At 39.3% G+C, this 14,213-nt stretch overlaps 1 protein-coding gene across 1 annotated transcript in view; it reads left to right on the plus strand.

Annotated features, from left to right (window-relative positions):
* Nucleotides 1-6,639, plus strand: part of RGS13 (regulator of G protein signaling 13) — a 10,720-nt gene extending 4,081 nt beyond the window's left edge. The window contains exons 3-5 of the mRNA XM_026089153.1: nucleotides 1,405-1,466; nucleotides 2,478-2,644; nucleotides 5,151-6,639. Coding sequence (XP_025944938.1) covers nucleotides 1,405-1,466; nucleotides 2,478-2,644; nucleotides 5,151-5,348 — 427 coding nt within the window. The 3' untranslated portion in view covers nucleotides 5,349-6,639. The remainder of the gene's footprint in view (nucleotides 1-1,404; nucleotides 1,467-2,477; nucleotides 2,645-5,150) is intronic.
* Nucleotides 6,640-14,213: the final 7,574 nt, after the last annotated feature.

A 14,213-nucleotide genomic window follows, 5' to 3' on the forward strand; every position in this document is an offset into this window, starting at 1 on the left:
AAAAAGGACTAAGATTCTCACTTCCAATAACCACACACTTCCTGAGTTTACAAAAAGAGAAGGCCATTAGTGCATGAGAAAAATGCCTTTTGACAAGCAGCAGGTGCGTATTAGCCAGAGTCGCTAGAGCGCGAACGCCGCAGCGCGCTTGTGGCGAAGCTCCTGTGACACTGCATTTTTCTGAGGAGACCAGGCCGGCCCGGCACGCCTGAAAGAGCTGTTACGTCAGAGAAAGAGCGAGAATTACATCCAGTTAAAAAAGAAAAGGGCAATCACCAATTAAAAAGGCTACAAATCTGCTGCTGGTTGTTGTGCAGAGAAAGCCTGTGAAGTGTCACACAGTACTCATACCAAAGCCAATTTTACTTTTAATTAAGTTGTATAGGTACTTATATCTAAACTTTGCAACATTGAGTAGCTGTTGTTCAGATTAGCAGCTCCCGGGAAAGGCCGGGATCGGAGAGAAGAGCCGTCTCCCCCCCGGTCTGCCTGGCACACCGCCGAGAGCACCTACTGGAACACATTCCCCGTGTTTTCTTCCACTAACATAAGCATTTTTAAGTTACCAGAATTTGGGTCCTATAACTGCAAAGCTTAGAAAATTACCTAGTGTAAATGGAGCCACGGTAATTTACATTCGCTTACAGTCTGGCCACCAAATATTTATTTTTCATTAAATTGTTTAGTCTCTCACCTTACTGCTTTCATACTCTTTCCCAGAATCAACCAAGAGACTCCTACAATCTTGTGAAATTATCACTTGAGAATAACAACCATTAAAAAAAGAAAGAAAGAAATTTGTCTTCAGTCACCTCCAAGAACTCTGCCTAAATGAGTAACAGTGTGTCATACTTGGTTATAAACAACCGGAGATAGAATGGATAATACGTCCCTGTACAGCTGAGACTGTATTAACCTTTCAGTATGTGTCTTCTCTTCAGAGCTTCGAATCTAGCTGATAAGTCAGCTGGCTGGTGACTTGGGTCGGAAAGGCCTTTAAATATTACAAGATGATCTGGAGCTCTCAGAAACTGCTACTAAATTCAAACCTAACCCTCAACATTTCATAAATAAACTATATGATTCCTGTCCCAAAGGAGTTAGTCTAGAAAATTAGTACTTTCCTTACACTTATCAAAATAAGCATATGCCATTTCCCAAGGAATTACATGGAAGTACCTTGAGATAGAACTGAACATTTAGTAGAGTGAGAACAATATTTTCTTCAGCATAGTTAGCACAGGATCTGAGATATGCAGAAAAGCCTTTTTAAATGCAAAATTCATACATATCACATTTAAATTAGGGGACAGATTTTCAATTCAAAATTTCAATTTGTATACTTGGCTTTAGCCATAGCAAACCATACCTCCTAATGCTACAATAATCTCCTTTTTTCTAAAGGGTGTCTTTGGAGGAAGTTCTCCAGTGGTCCCAGTCTTTTGAAAAGCTGATAACAAGTAAATGTAAGTAACTGTATGTTTTTATCCTAGCTGGATTTACTGGAAAAGAAAAAAAAGTTTCTATAGAGGAAAGTCAAGAAGTCATAAGACAGGGTATGCTCTATACTGCATATACAACTGCTGAAAAGCAACGTTGTGTGTGATATGCTTAGCATGCGTTGCACCCTGGACCCCTGCACCTCGTTCAGGCCTTGTAGAGTTATCCCACGTAGGTTTTACTCTGAAAGTATGTCTTACAGTTGTAAGCACTGGTCATGCTCGACAAGCAACAGCACTGGGTGAAGCCTCATAAGTGTTCTCCTGGCTACGGGCGTTTTAACAACTCTGTCATCCAAATCTGTACAAGGCAGGTCAGATGAAATCACCACAAAAACAAAAGAAAAGAATCTCAAAAGTCTAATTATTGCTAAGCTCCTACCAATTGCTACTGTTACACCCTGTAACCAGGTGTTTCAAAGGTATATCCTCATGTACAAAATGGCTTATTTACTGAACAGAGCATTCTTTTAACTGCTTCACTTTATACAATTATAGCAGCAAGGAAAAGAGTCACTCTTTTCTTGGTGTAAGAGCTTAGGAAGAAAGGGAAACTAGCCCCAAAAGGATGATTTTTATTTTTATGCATATCATGATTACTTGGTAATACTTAGACATCCCCTATGCAAAGCTGGAGCTGGAATTTCGAAATAATTGTCAGTYCTTGGATATATTTGATAGTGTTTCCACAGACCAGGAAGCACAAAGCTTCCCGTATTCTGCCCCTGCATAATGAAATGCCACTGAGGTTAAAGGGAGCTCTGCATGTGTAAGGAAATATGTGCCTGAAGTCTAGGGCTCTGGGGTGAGTTCAAGTGTTTAGTTCCTCACTTTGCTATAATCTTTCTAATAAGAATATTTATAGGTGTAGAACAAAGCATTGTACTGCCTTGTAAACATCCCTATTGCCTTCAAAGGACTCTAAAGGTAATGCACATGCACATTGTACCTGAAGTTTGACTTCTGAAATATTTACAGATGGGCCTATGATCTACAAGACCTACTTGGAGACAGAGCACAGTGATGAAAACATCAAGTTCTGGCTTGCTTGTGAAGCCTATAAGAAGATCACATCACAAAGGAAAAGAATTTTGGTGGCCAGGAAACTCTTTACAAATTACATTCAACCCCAGGCTCCTAACGAGGTGAAATACCATAACGTGAGCTGCTCGTTTCCTTACTAGAAATGTCCGAAGTGTAATGTAGTTTACAAAATTCAGTGACAAATGCTTGGTACCTCTTGTATAAAAGAGTGCAAAGACCTTTGCCATCCATCCTCCCCAAACCCTTCTGCACCCAGAATTTTAGTACCTGCCTCCACTTCTTTGTCTATAGGCAAACCTTTCAACCAAATCCCCCAAGGATGCAAGCAAAAGGCACGATGTGTATGGAACCAAATTCTTGGATCTCTTTTCTTTTCAGGGTGTGATCCAGGGGCCATTGATCTCACTTCAGTAGAATTTGGGTTAGGCCATTACTGCATGAATACGTTAGTCCAGTCATTGCAAAAGTAAAAAGAAATGAAGTCAAGTAAAAACCTCTACCCAGTCCTGTCCCTTCAGAAAACTGGCCAGAAGAAAGGTTCCAAAAATATTAATCGTTTTCTGCTTAAAGCAACAATATTTAGGGGAAGTAGACCAGATTTGTATGTAAAGTATTCAAGAGCAATTTTTTTTTTTCCTGGCAAGTGGCTATACAAAAAAACCCAAGTCATTCCTGCTCAACAGGTCATGCTCTACAACCTTGAACTATCTCTGCTTATTACTCTTTTGCTTTTATATCTGCAGGCCCTGGCCATGTAACATAACTTAAAAAAAAAAATCATGCTAGATTATTTTCTGGTTTCTGCATAACTGTAAAATTATTAAGGATTCTCAAAATGTAATCTCCCTGTTGACACTGAAGGGCAAGCCAAAACCAATCCAGCTTCATTCCCAGATGGTGTCTGAGAGCATTTGCAGCTTTAAACAACTAAAATACTCCCACTAATCTAAACCTCTGGAAAACTTGAAGGTTTTTTGTGAGGGGTTTAAATCACAATTTGAAAGACAACTCATTTTTCCTGTGTCTTTTTTTCCCCTGTTTTCTTGTATTTTTAGCATGTGCAGGTCATAGGAAACTCAGTAAGACACTCATTTTCAAAAGAGAGATGTCAGTATTGCTAACCACACATTCATTAATCAAAAGTAAAGCCTTAAATCAGGACAGCTGAAAATAAGCTGTGTGATTCCTCTCCCCCCCACCCCCACCGAAGTACTATGTATTTGAACCTTGTTATTGGCTTTCTGGTTTCTAGGTCTTCAGGACACACTGATTTCATATTTCCTTGCCATTCACTATTAACATAAGAACTAGCTACCACTCTAAAACGGTAGATGTTAATGAGGATTTTAACGCAGTTTATATTCAAAGTTCAGCAGTACTTAAAAGGTGCAACTCAAATGACTCCTCTGGAATAGCACAGTCCCGACACATTAAAGACATCCGCACTGGCTCACACTGTTATAGCTCTCCTCTCAACACTAAAAAACCAAGTTGACAAGAGCAATGCAATTCATCCTAAACTAACACATCAGCATAAAGTTCCCATTTTATTTGGAACATTTCCTATTACTAAACCTTTCTACTCTTACATGTCCACAGAGCATCTACTTATCTGATACAAACCTTGGATTGCAGCAGAAGAGCCCTAGGAATCAAGCCTTTCCCAAATAAGTTTGATATATAGGCTCTCTCGTACCTTAATCCAGAGACCATCATAATTTCAGCAAATTGGTTTTCACAGGTACTGTTAACCTCCAAACATTTGAGCTCACTAGAAATCAAAAGTCAGGTTTCCTATTTAGGAAGCTAATCGCAGCTCTAGTAGCAATTTTTAGCAATGAGGTGGTTTGGATGTCAGCACCTTTCAGCTATTCCTTCTACAGAATATCCTCCTGAAAAAAAGCTTCTACTGCAGCCACTCTACGCAACCCGTGTCCTCAGGACTTCTTCCTCCAGAGTCACATACATATTCTTATATTTCCTAGAAGTAGCCAGCCAAAAGTCATCAGAAATACCTCCCTAAGGCTTGATGCCTAGGGCCCATGTTCTGTATACGGCTCCAGCAGTAGCAGCTTCACCACTGCTTGACCTCCACTCATTGCACTAGGCCTCATTAAACGGGCCTTCCCGTTAAGGAGGTGGGGCAGACTGCAGCATCAGGCAGCTCCTAGTCCTCAAAGGAGCATATCGAGCCACTAACCTCCCTCCTACTACGTCCCGTGCCAAAAGAGGTACAGTAAGAGCAGCAAGCCGACTAACAAATAGGATTGGGGGGTTTCTGGTCTTAAAAGGAGAAAGCCACTCTGTCACAGTCAATCAAGATTTTTTTTATTAAGTGCTGACTTTACAGTAGAAAGATTTAGAGGCATGAGCATTAAACCGATTTCTATCTCATTCTATTTTTGGTAGTGTCTAGCATACTTCCTTTCTACATCCCATATCACATAAACACATACCATAAAAATTGGTCCAATAGGTATACACACACGTTTATATACACACACTTATATATAAGGCATTCAAGTACAGTTTACCTAACTTCATTCTTCCATGCCCTTCCTTTTCATATTTTCAGTACAACCTCAGTAATGTTATTTTATTTTTCAGATTAACATTGACAGTCCTGTGAGGAAAATGATTATCAGGAACCTTCAAGAACCGACAGAGTCCTGTTTTGATGAAGCACAGAGAATAATTTACATGCATATGGAAAGAGATTCTTACCCCCGATTTCTTGAATCAAAGTTCTATCAAAAACTCAAACACAGCCTTCAGACTAATAGCAATAATTCAACAGTAAATTAAAGAGAAAGGCTGAAAAAATCTAGAAAAAGATTTCTTCTGGCAGGCAAGTGTTTCTAAAATTTAAAGTAGAATTTAAAGTAGACAGGAAAAAAAACACAATCAAGCAGTAGATGAGTATTAATCTGCTAAACTTACGTTGATGTTGGAATTGATGAGGAACTGTTGTCCCCTCTTTCCTTTCTTCTCACATGGGAGAGCTCTGACCCCCCCCACCATAAAAATCTGAGAGATGGTGGAAAAACTCAATTTCAAAAAGTTTTCAGCCAAAAAACAGTATGAAATTCTACAGTCTTTTATTGAAATTCAATGGCTCTAATAGCATATTTTTAATATTCTTAATTTGAAAGATCTGATACAGGAAAGAGTGATGCTGCTAGGAAATAAATGCTTATTTGGCTATTTATAACACACAGGAGGAAAAAATCTGCATTGCTGTATTTACTAAGCTTGTTACTTTGAAAGAATATAATGAAATCAAGAAAGAGCAATAGCCAGAGATGAATGTGAACTGTTTGCTTAACCTTAATTTATGAAGTACAATGTTCATATGGTGTAGAGTTGATTTTACATTGAATTATGATGTACAACATATGTTACAAAGGTACTTTATCTACACTGCTGTAATACTACACACCCCACACTAGTATTTCCTATGTTTATCTCTAGGAATAAAACTCATTAGTATTTCATGTCTTTTTTTCTAGGTATGGACAAATGTACTCTTTAAGCACCCAAATAATTAGATACAAGGAGAGCCAACATTAGAATATCATCCTATAATACAAACGGGTCTCTCCATCTTTCATTCTCATGCATTAACTGCAAAGTAGGCTTGCTAATCTATTGATCCGGTGTCAACGTACACTGTATCTCATTGAAAAAGGAGAAAAAAAACAGACAAAAAAAAGCCTAACAATCTCTGTCCTCAAGTCTTGTAATAACTGGAATCTCTCAATTCTTTCAGTGGACTTCAGCATAGACCCTGAAGGCCACAGACGGTCAGGGGCTCTTGCAGTATCCTCCCAGTCCGCATTATTCCAAGGAATGAAAAGAGCAAGTTCCATAAGCACGTCACTCTGGCAGCAGCCCTGCAAGCCCTGATAGCACCACACTGATCCTCTAGGGTGACTGCATGCACACAAGAAATGAAATATTTAGATTAATTTATTTGACCAAGGTTACTTCAATTATGTTGCCAGTTCACTCTTTATAACAATTTACTTTAAGCTGCAACTCGCTGCCTAGCTAAAAAGGCAGTTTTTGTTACAACATTAAAAAAAAACCAAACAAACAAACCAACCACTTTGTGTCATCTCTCTTGGAAAAAGTTTAATCTTCCTATAGGAGACTTGCACTAGTTCATTAGACCACTTATCACAGTAAGTTTTTACTCTCATCGGTCATCCAGTCTGAACGTTTACCTCTTTGCTTTACAAGACAAGCATGAAAACACAGGACAGTGCAGACAATGAACAAGCTGTGTTTTACTTTTGTAGCACCTGCCTTGTGACAAGGCAAAACTATAGCTGTCCTGTAAGATGTTTCCCTTTGCAGTATAACAAAATATTAAATGTGAAAACATTTCTAGGGAGTAACTTGTTCTCTCCCAGAAATCATTGTTAGGCCCCCGAGCAGTGGTATTATTGTGGTGCACAATATAGATTACATTTGGGAAGAGAGTCATGGTGATTTATTGATGCCAGATAAGTGCGTTTATCAAGAGCTACTAGATGCACAGCATGGTATCTGGCTTGGGAAGTCTGAGCCACAGACTGTTGAAGTATGCAGGAGGTGAGAGAATGCTATCAAAACAAACAGAAAACAAACAAATAAAAACACTGCTTTTTTTTTTTTTAATACTTTCTCTAGTTTTCTGCTGTTGGCCATTGTCAGAGGCAAATTCCTGGGACAGATGAACCTTTGATCTGGCTTACTATGGTTGTTCTGAAGTCCTGTTGCCCAGTTCTGCTAAAAACATTGGTATTCTTTAAAGTCTCRATCAAGTCAAGCTCCCTGGCTACTATTGTTTGTCAGTACATCACAGGCCTCCTCCCTTCCACATCCTCCTAGAATCAATATGAGTTTATGGAATATACCACACTGAGTTACTTATAAACTAAACTTCCTACTCATTGTAATGGGTGGGTCARATTATTTGTGTGCAGTTGTATCGCTATGTTCTGACTGTGTATATGTCCTAGTGTCAACACCTGAAATGAGTCACAACATGATCATTTACAGTGTATTCTATCAGTTGTGTAAGGCTCCAAGAACTCCTTATCTAATACTTTTAGGAAACTCTCTTGCTGGAATTTATGCCTATGTCTAAAGCAAGATACAAAGCAAGCGTGAGCCTAACCTAAGTTGTACAGAAGCTCCAAGCAATCCTCAACATTGTGAGAAAAGAAATTGTTAACACAGGAGATGAACCTTTCCCTCTACACTGACTCTATATGCAAGGATTATCCTATTAAGATGGGGACATTCAGCTCAGATAAAACCACTCAGCAAAGAAAGAACTCTGCAGGAAATCCAGGCAGGGATAGTGCAGTCACTGCTGCTGCCAGCTTTGATATTTGTACATTATATTGGACTTTGGCTCAATTGATCTTGCAAATGTCACAGCCTCAAGGGCAAAGAAACTCTGTAGGAACTATTGAGAAGCAATTCCTGCAGGGAAGCAGATTTGCGACAAGGGGCCGAAATGAGCTCCTGGGCTAGCGGTCACAAAAGGACAACTGGCAGGTCAAAGTCAGCCTCACGGCAGGGGGAAACCTGCAACACCGAGAAAGGCTTCCCRTTTCTGTTGGCGTTAGGAATTCAGACAGGCTAGGTGTTGGTCCTTGAGTGGGAGAGGCTTGTAATGCCCACGAAGGATGCTCCTGCGCGCACGGACAGGCTTAGCACAGTCTCCTGCGCGTGAAGGGCTCACACTGTTCAGGCACCGTGCTGCTCTCTCACCCTGGAGAAAGGCGTTTATCCAGGACAAAATAAAAAGGTCCAGAGATTGCTCAGAGAAACCATGGAGGAACCACAAACGTAAGAAGTTTCCATGGCATGAAATATCAAAGTAAACCAAGTCATGTGCTTAACATCCCTTATCGCTGCGGAGCTTATTAATTACATATTTACTGAGGACTTCCTTCTAGAAATGACTAAAAGGTTTTAAGCTGGGGGAGGGAGGGAAGTTCCTTTCCCCCCAAATAGATTTATTGTTAATTGGTAAAGATATTGCTCTTTATTTTCCTTCTGTATTGCCACATGCATGACAGCAACAATGTATTTCATCAGGTCACGCGATTCATAATAACAGTAGCTAATGGCAGCAGCAATAACAAATCCCTGCTCTTAATGTTTTCATTAATAGTGCTTGAATGAGTTCAAATGCACTTTCCATTGACAGACAACATTAAAAGGTATTTGCTAACAGTAGCTTTTAATGATTAATGTGAAGAAAGATAAAAGGTTAAAAATAGTTAACTACATTGGCAGAATTCTCTTTCTTCCCACTTTTATTTAATAAGAATAAAAAATAAAATTAAAAATCCTAACAATGGCAATTCTTCAAACACATTACATTTGGTAAGATAAAATTTACATCAATAAAATCTACTATATCAATTAACTATATCTGACCTTGGGAACTGTTGACCTATTGGGACTCCCTAAAAAGTACACTAGAAAGTTTTTGTTTATTTGTTTTAAAAAGCTGACAGTTAGATCATATTTAGCCTTTTAATATGAACTGTGTTGGCCTACTTTCTTAATCATTAAATGATAAAACTCATACTGTATTGTGACACTGCAGTTTTCCTGAGTTTCACATACACTCTTGGTGTCTAGGTGACAATAAATGGAGAGTAACAAATGCAGATGGCATATCAGGTCTAAAAGACACCAGGTAAAAGTCTGCAACTAAAGTGAGTCAAAAAAAAAAAAATAGCACGTACTATTCTTTTCTATACAGATGAGTGTTAAATGAGAATATACAGACTCTCTTTATAGTATAACCAAAATCCTTCATAAAGTAAGTTGTTAGGAGGGTTTTTTCCCCCCCTCAAGTTTTATCAATTACTTTGTACTTTCATATTAACTCCAGATACTTTGCTTTTAAATCCCAAGAAATAAATTATGAACAATCTCACTGTTGGCTTAGTAATGAATTAATATCCAGAACTTGGTACCATAGACAGCTGATTTAAATAAATACAACCGGAGATGTTTATCATTAATTGCAGGGCAGATGCAGATGTTTAGGAACCTCCAATACTCAGAAGAAAGGGAAATTACTGTACCATTTTCAGGTATTGCTAAGCATACAGTACTGTTGCACTCACGGGTCCCGTGAGGGATGTTTGGTGTAGCATTCACTAAACACAGGGKAGAACACATTGGATGAAGTCTTCCAAACAGAATATTTTGCTGCACATGCCACATTAGACAGCTGGATTATGCAGCTATGGATTGTAGTCTTTTCCAGTGGTATGATGCCAAAGTTTTCAATGAATCCAAATTGAGCAAGTACTGATGAAGATGAAATTATGACATTACCCTCTGAACAACATTCAAAATATATGCTGAAAGAATGTGAATCAAATGCACATTTTGGGATCCACTGAAAACTAAACGAAACCTATGAAATTAGACATCCCTTTGGAGGGGTCTTGATCATCAAGAGTGTTTTAAACTGCTTAGCTTAAAACAGGACCATTTTATTCTGAAAAAAATCAGCATTTTAATATCTCAGTTTTTGTTTCCTTTTGAGATGCTCGTGATTTTAAAATCTTGAGCTCCAATCTCTTAAAAATTAGAAAAAGAGAAACTAAAAAAACATAATTTAAATTTAAAATAGCAGCCCCAAATCACAATCTGATGAGAGTACACAGAAGATTATGAATCATTATTTTTCACACACACACACATCAAAAGAATAGCAGAGAAATATATTTCTCTATACAATATGCTGCACAATTTAAAAACACATCAGCAACAAGTTAAAATAGTGGGAAAGCATATAGTATACCAAACATTCTTGTAGATATTATACTTCAGAAGCTTGCAGGTTCTGAGAACAGTGAAGTCTCATCACATCAGTAACAAGGTATCGGCCATTGCAGGGTGAATTGTGTAATTGGTAGGAGTGTGGTAGTATTATATTATGGATTCCAGATAGCATCTTCTCGTTGATTTTAATGTGTGTCTATGTGCCCTTATAGAAACAGGGACATAGAATCAGAAATCTTCAAGTATAATGTAAACTGTCAGCACTAAGTACATATACATTCTGGCTTGACTCAATTGTCTAAACACTACTATGTAGTGTGCAGTGTTATTTGAGATGTCCTTGGGGTGCCTAAGAGGACCTTGGGCCAAGTGGAGGACATCCAGGGTATCCTAGGGCATCTCAATGGCACTAAATGCATGTGTTTATGCAACTGAATCAAGCCGACTTTCTCAACTATTAATTAGTTGATTAATTAAAGGCTTCACATTTGCTAACCTTTCTCACCCATCATCACATCTTAAACCATTTGCTGAAAAGCTGTTCTATCCATAACTTTATTTTTCCTCTTAAATTGCTATCATAATTTATCTCACTGCAGTTGAGCAGGCTTATACAGGAATTTGGAGTGCAAAATCCCAAGGACAAGACAAGTACATTGCAAGTATCCAGGGCCTCAGCAGAGACACGCACCTCACAAGATGGGAAAACAGGGTAGGTCCACACTGAAAAGCCTATGCAAGTGTGGGGTTTTAACTATGGCAAGCCCCTGCTGGTGGGCTACAGACCTCCTTCACAATCCCAGCTCTGCAGTGCCATGTCATTTCTCTGGACTTTGGCAGGAAGGAACCAGAGACTTTACAGCACGAGTCTCAGAGCCTCACATGGAGGCAGAAGACAGGGCTGCAGGTCCTCCTCCACAACCCCATCCCCCTGTAAATCCTTTCCCCTGGAGATCCATGCCTGTACTTTTCAGCGGGAAGCAAGTCGGAGTGAGCCAGAAAACTAAAGAGCACAGCAAGGAGTTGATATGAGCATTGCCCTCCCGCTCAGCTGCAAAGAGCAGGAGCCTTTGCTGGGGTAGCAGGGCACGTTCTGCTGGGCTGGTGAGAAGGCCTAAGGTATAATGTGAAACCACAGCTGAAAGATTACATTTCACAAACATCAGAAGTGCTTATAATCGGAAAAGACAAATTGTCAGTACATTTCCCAAGTCCTGAAGGAAAACAGTGTTCATCTACTAAGAGATTTAAGTAGTTACCTCTGCTTTGCGTTCTGGTGTGCCTATCTTGCTAGTCTCAGGTTAAGTCAAAAATTCCCCAGAACATCCATCACTAGGGCTATTGCTACACAGAGCACCAGCCAAGGCAAATAACTTTTTCTCCCACACCTTTGCCTGTAAACGCAGATTCCAGTAATCACCTCAGTAACAACAGGTGAATAAACAAGAACAAGATCATTTTTTTCTGAAGAAATAGTTACATACTCATTTATTTCATTGGAGGTATTTCCTCCCTACCATGTCATGATGCCCTTTGCCTTTGCTTAGGAAAATAAAAGGTACAGAACTAGCTTTATTTACATAAATACTCAAAGAACATTTGATTCTGGCTTTTCTAAAAGAAGTTTTTCATACATCTGTGATTATAAAAGATTTGCCATGTATAACACATGCTCTGGTAAGTTACTAATGTAATCTGCCATGGTACTACCCGATTCATCAACAGTGGAAACCATCAACATTTTCTATGAATTGCTCTGTACCAGTGGACCAAGAAATACTTAGTTTTTAGCCTCACATAATTCATGACTTTTACAGTTTATTTAAAAAAACAACAACAAAACCACCACACACATACGCAAAAGGTTCTACCTTGTGAATCATTGTCCATCTTGTTCCTTCACTCAGTTTTGTCTGGTGTTGAGATACTCTCTATAATAATGAAAGACAATATCATAACACCAATATTCATAATTCCCTTGCATCTTAGTTTTCCAGATTGCAATATGTCAGAAATTTGCCACGTTTCCCCCCATCACCTTGGGGAAATCAGTACAAGTACATTGTTCCTTCTTCAAACATGTGCTAATACAAAAATTACTTGCTTAATCCCTCATCACCTTATTCACTTTCTCACTACTATTCATTTTAGCATCAGTTTTGCTGCTGTTTCTGCCAGTGGTCATCCTGCTCTTTTTACCTGGAAGATTTTTTCCCTTACACATCTACCTCCCTAGCTCTTCAGATTCCTTCCCTCCCATTACTCCTTCCATTCAATACTATTTTTTTTTCTTCAAAACATATTTAACTTTCATGTGCTTGATTTTTTTAAAGGAAGCATCTTACAACCAAAGACTTTTATCCAGTAAATTTTACTGGTTCTGGATGAACATTTATCAATTTACAGACCCACTGCATAAGTCTGTACTTTCTCAAGAGTAACCCGGAGGCTGCCATAAAGACCTCTGTTCACTCTGTACATGGTGAGCCGCCTGCTGTGGTTTCCAGGATGATCCGAGTCTGTCTTCACGATCAGGTCAGACAACATGTCCCAAAGCACAACTAATACGTTAACTCACACAAGTCTTCCCAGAAATGTTGTTCAGACAGTTTTCCTACAAGCCCCAAGGACAAACCATGGCAAAGTTAAACTTGACTTGCTTCTGGCAGCTCTCTGCTACTCTGAAGGAGCGCCCAGCCCACAAGCTGAGTGGGTCTGTGGATTTACTCACAGGCCTACTCACCTGGGTCTAAATACAAGACCGAGGTCACGAATATCAAACAACCGCAGAATACAAACACAGCAACAGTTCCACAGAGCAAGTTACAGCGGGGCCATTCTAGTTAAACTGGTGTTGCTGCAGCACCGCATGGCAGTCACTTCCTAGCAGCACGGCTAGGGCTGAGTTCGGATAAACTTGCACAGGGAGGATGACAGCCTCTATTGTCTTTGCATTTGTAATGCACTGGATGAACAGATCACGGACATTTAAAGTCAGATAGTTTTACATTGCTGAATACTGAAGAGCAGGCAAAACCCACCGCTAGTATCGGTTATAAAAGAACTAATTTAAGTTGCCTTAAAAGTCAAAGCAGTTGGTGGGATAATTGTGTTATGTCTAGCTCTGTTTCTCCAATACACTTGCCAAGGTATAATATTACAAAAAGCTTCAAGGATTCATGGAGCTTTTGTAAGCCAATCTGATCAGCAATGAGATCAAATAGCAAAAATGAAACCTAGCAAACAAATGACCTGTTCTAACAGGTGAAAGTTTCATAGAGCATGCTGAACATTTTGCCTCTAGTAACTTAGTCTGGATTTATTGATTATTGTGCAGTGGTACACGAAGCTAATATTCTAAATAAACCAGATAGTTATTTTTCCACAGCCTCTGAAAAAAATTCCTACATTTCTATATCTCCACTGGTCTGCCAGCCATTTTGGCTATAAAGTTAGCTTTTCTACCCAGCATCTAAAGGCTTAGAAGTGAAGTCAGCTAACTGGAACACATCTACAGCCCATTGCAGGTGTTAATTCACCCTGCCCACACTCCACAGCAGCAGAAGAAAGATCAGTTTTGGAGCCAAGAACTATCTGGCCCCACTAGCACATGTTTATAACCACTGCCGAGAAACTGGCTTGATAAAAGCACGTCTCATGACGCTGAGGCAGTTCAGCTTTAGCAGTGATGTAACCTGGAAGGATTTCTGGATACAGAGGGMCAGACTGTCATATATTTACATTAAGTTAATGCTAGTAGTCCTCAGGGTGAGCCTCAGGGCATTAGGGCAGTCTGCTTCAGAAGAGCCGTGAAGGAGTAGCAGAGCTGAAAAGCCAGCAGGTGAGAAACTTCACTATCCA

This window comes from Apteryx rowi, unplaced genomic scaffold (assembly GCF_003343035.1).
Source record: "Apteryx rowi isolate R43461 unplaced genomic scaffold, aptRow1 scaffold_80, whole genome shotgun sequence".
Taxonomy (NCBI): domain Eukaryota; kingdom Metazoa; phylum Chordata; class Aves; order Apterygiformes; family Apterygidae; genus Apteryx; species Apteryx rowi.